At 54.0% G+C, this 1,764-nt stretch overlaps 1 protein-coding gene across 1 annotated transcript in view; it reads left to right on the forward strand.

Annotated features, from left to right (window-relative positions):
- LOC104277007 (lysine-specific demethylase 2A-like) overlaps positions 1 to 1,764 on the forward strand; it is a gene marked incomplete at its 3' end in the record, with an annotated part of 11,472 nt that overhangs the window by 9,514 nt on the left and 194 nt on the right. The window contains exons 9-10 of the mRNA XM_009873511.1: positions 477 to 603; positions 1,544 to 1,761. Coding sequence (XP_009871813.1) covers positions 477 to 603; positions 1,544 to 1,761 — 345 coding nt within the window. The remainder of the gene's footprint in view (positions 1 to 476; positions 604 to 1,543; positions 1,762 to 1,764) is intronic.

The raw sequence follows: 1,764 nt of genomic DNA on the forward strand, positions 1-1,764 counted from the left end.
CAGGGGCGGCTCCTGCCGGCGTGCGAATTGTCAGAGCCCTGAGAGCGCTCTGCTAAATAGCTGAGCTGCTGACACCTCTCTTCACAAACCAGCCCTTTCCCTCCTGTCAGATGAGAGGGCTTAAACCACTGTCTGCAACTCAAACCTTTTGTGGCACTTGCCACCTTTTTTGGTTGTTGTTTTTTTTTCTTTTCGTGCTAATGACAAAGAGCTCTGTGGGGGAAGAGCTGTAACCCTAAAAAAGAAAAATGAAACGTTAACGGCTTGCGAGTGGGTAGTGCCTGGTCTCTGCTCTGCCTGGTGATAACGTCCTTCTGCAAGGAGAACTCCATCAAGCCGCCAGAAGCGTGAATGATGCTGTTAAACACATCCATGTGTTTCCTGTTGCTCGGGAGGGGCTCGCTCTGGCTCGAGGCAGCAGCAGTAAGAGCTATCTCTGAGGAGCCCTGAGCCCATCCCTCTTGCCTCTTCTGCAGGTGCCGAATAAGTTCCGTTATCCCTTCTATTACGAGATGTGTTGGTACGTGCTGGAGCGCTACGTCTACTGCATCACCAGCCGCTCGCATCTGACCAAGGACTTCCAGAAGGAATCGCTCAGCATGGGTAAGCCTCCCGCTGCCCAGCCCTTCTCCCTTCCTCACCCGTATCGAAGCAGTTTCTTACACCCTCCTGGCGGGCGAGGGCCGTGTGGGAAGGATTTGGGTCTGTCACTTCCCTAATTTCGCAAGGTGGTTTCTTTGGTGTTTGCTGTCCTGAGCGTTGCAGGCCGGCCGAGGGAGGTGCGATTTCCTTCTTTTTCCTTTGAGCAAGAAGTCAAACCGAGCCAGACTTTTGCTTCCTCCTTTGCCCCGGCAGCAGCACCAGGTTCCTTGCAGCTGCAAAACCAGCACACGAGTCGCTGACCTCGCTTGTCAAACACAGAGCCTTCAACAGCAGAGGCAGAGGGAAGCTGCAGTAACCACCGCTGTGCCGTGGATTGTTTTCTCGCTGATCAGGGCTTTCCTGCACGCAGATCAAGGTTTTGTGCAAGGGAGTCTCTAGCAAAATATTTGGCCTCTTTACAGCCAAGGCAAGCGGGGCCTGAGCAGCAGCTCAGGAGATGGTATCTTAGAGTGGGACAGAGCTGGAGAGCCTTGAAGAAAATCTGTCCCCAACTCCCCTAAGAGGGGGACAGAGTTTTGAGCAAGCTGCTGTAGTAAAAGATGCCCCTGCCCACGGCAGCGGGGGTGGACTAGGTGGTCTTCGAAAGGTACTTTCCAACCCAAACCACTCTAGGATTCTACCAAATACCATCTAGGGCTTTGCTCTCTCCTTCTCCAAGAGGTTTTGTCCATGTCCCTTGTCTCACCCTCCCACAAAACGAGCCAGGAACGGCAAAGGGGTGTAGTTGTTCTTTTCCAGCTGCATCCCATCCTTGTCCCCGTATGTACCTGTTGCTTCGGCATCTCTCCTGACTGGGAGGATCCCTCCAGAAACCAAACATCTCCTGCGAGTGGTTGTCTGACCACTGTACTCTTCTCTTACTCTTTCTCCATCGTGGCAGATATGGAGCTGAGCTCCTCGGACTCCGTAAACATGGAGGAGGAAGAGGAGGAGGAAGACGATGAGGATGCAGCAGGGAAGGAACCCCGGCGACCCGTCACGAGGCGATCCATTCTCACCAGCCCCATAGCCAACGGTGCCAACGTGGACTATGATGAACTGGGCAGGAGCTGCCGGAGCAGCCTGCCGGCTCTGAAGAAGACCCCGTCTATAGACTCTTCC

This window comes from Apaloderma vittatum, unplaced genomic scaffold, assembly GCF_000703405.1.
Source record: "Apaloderma vittatum isolate BGI_N311 unplaced genomic scaffold, ASM70340v1 scaffold21257, whole genome shotgun sequence".
Lineage (NCBI taxonomy): Eukaryota > Metazoa > Chordata > Aves > Trogoniformes > Trogonidae > Apaloderma > Apaloderma vittatum.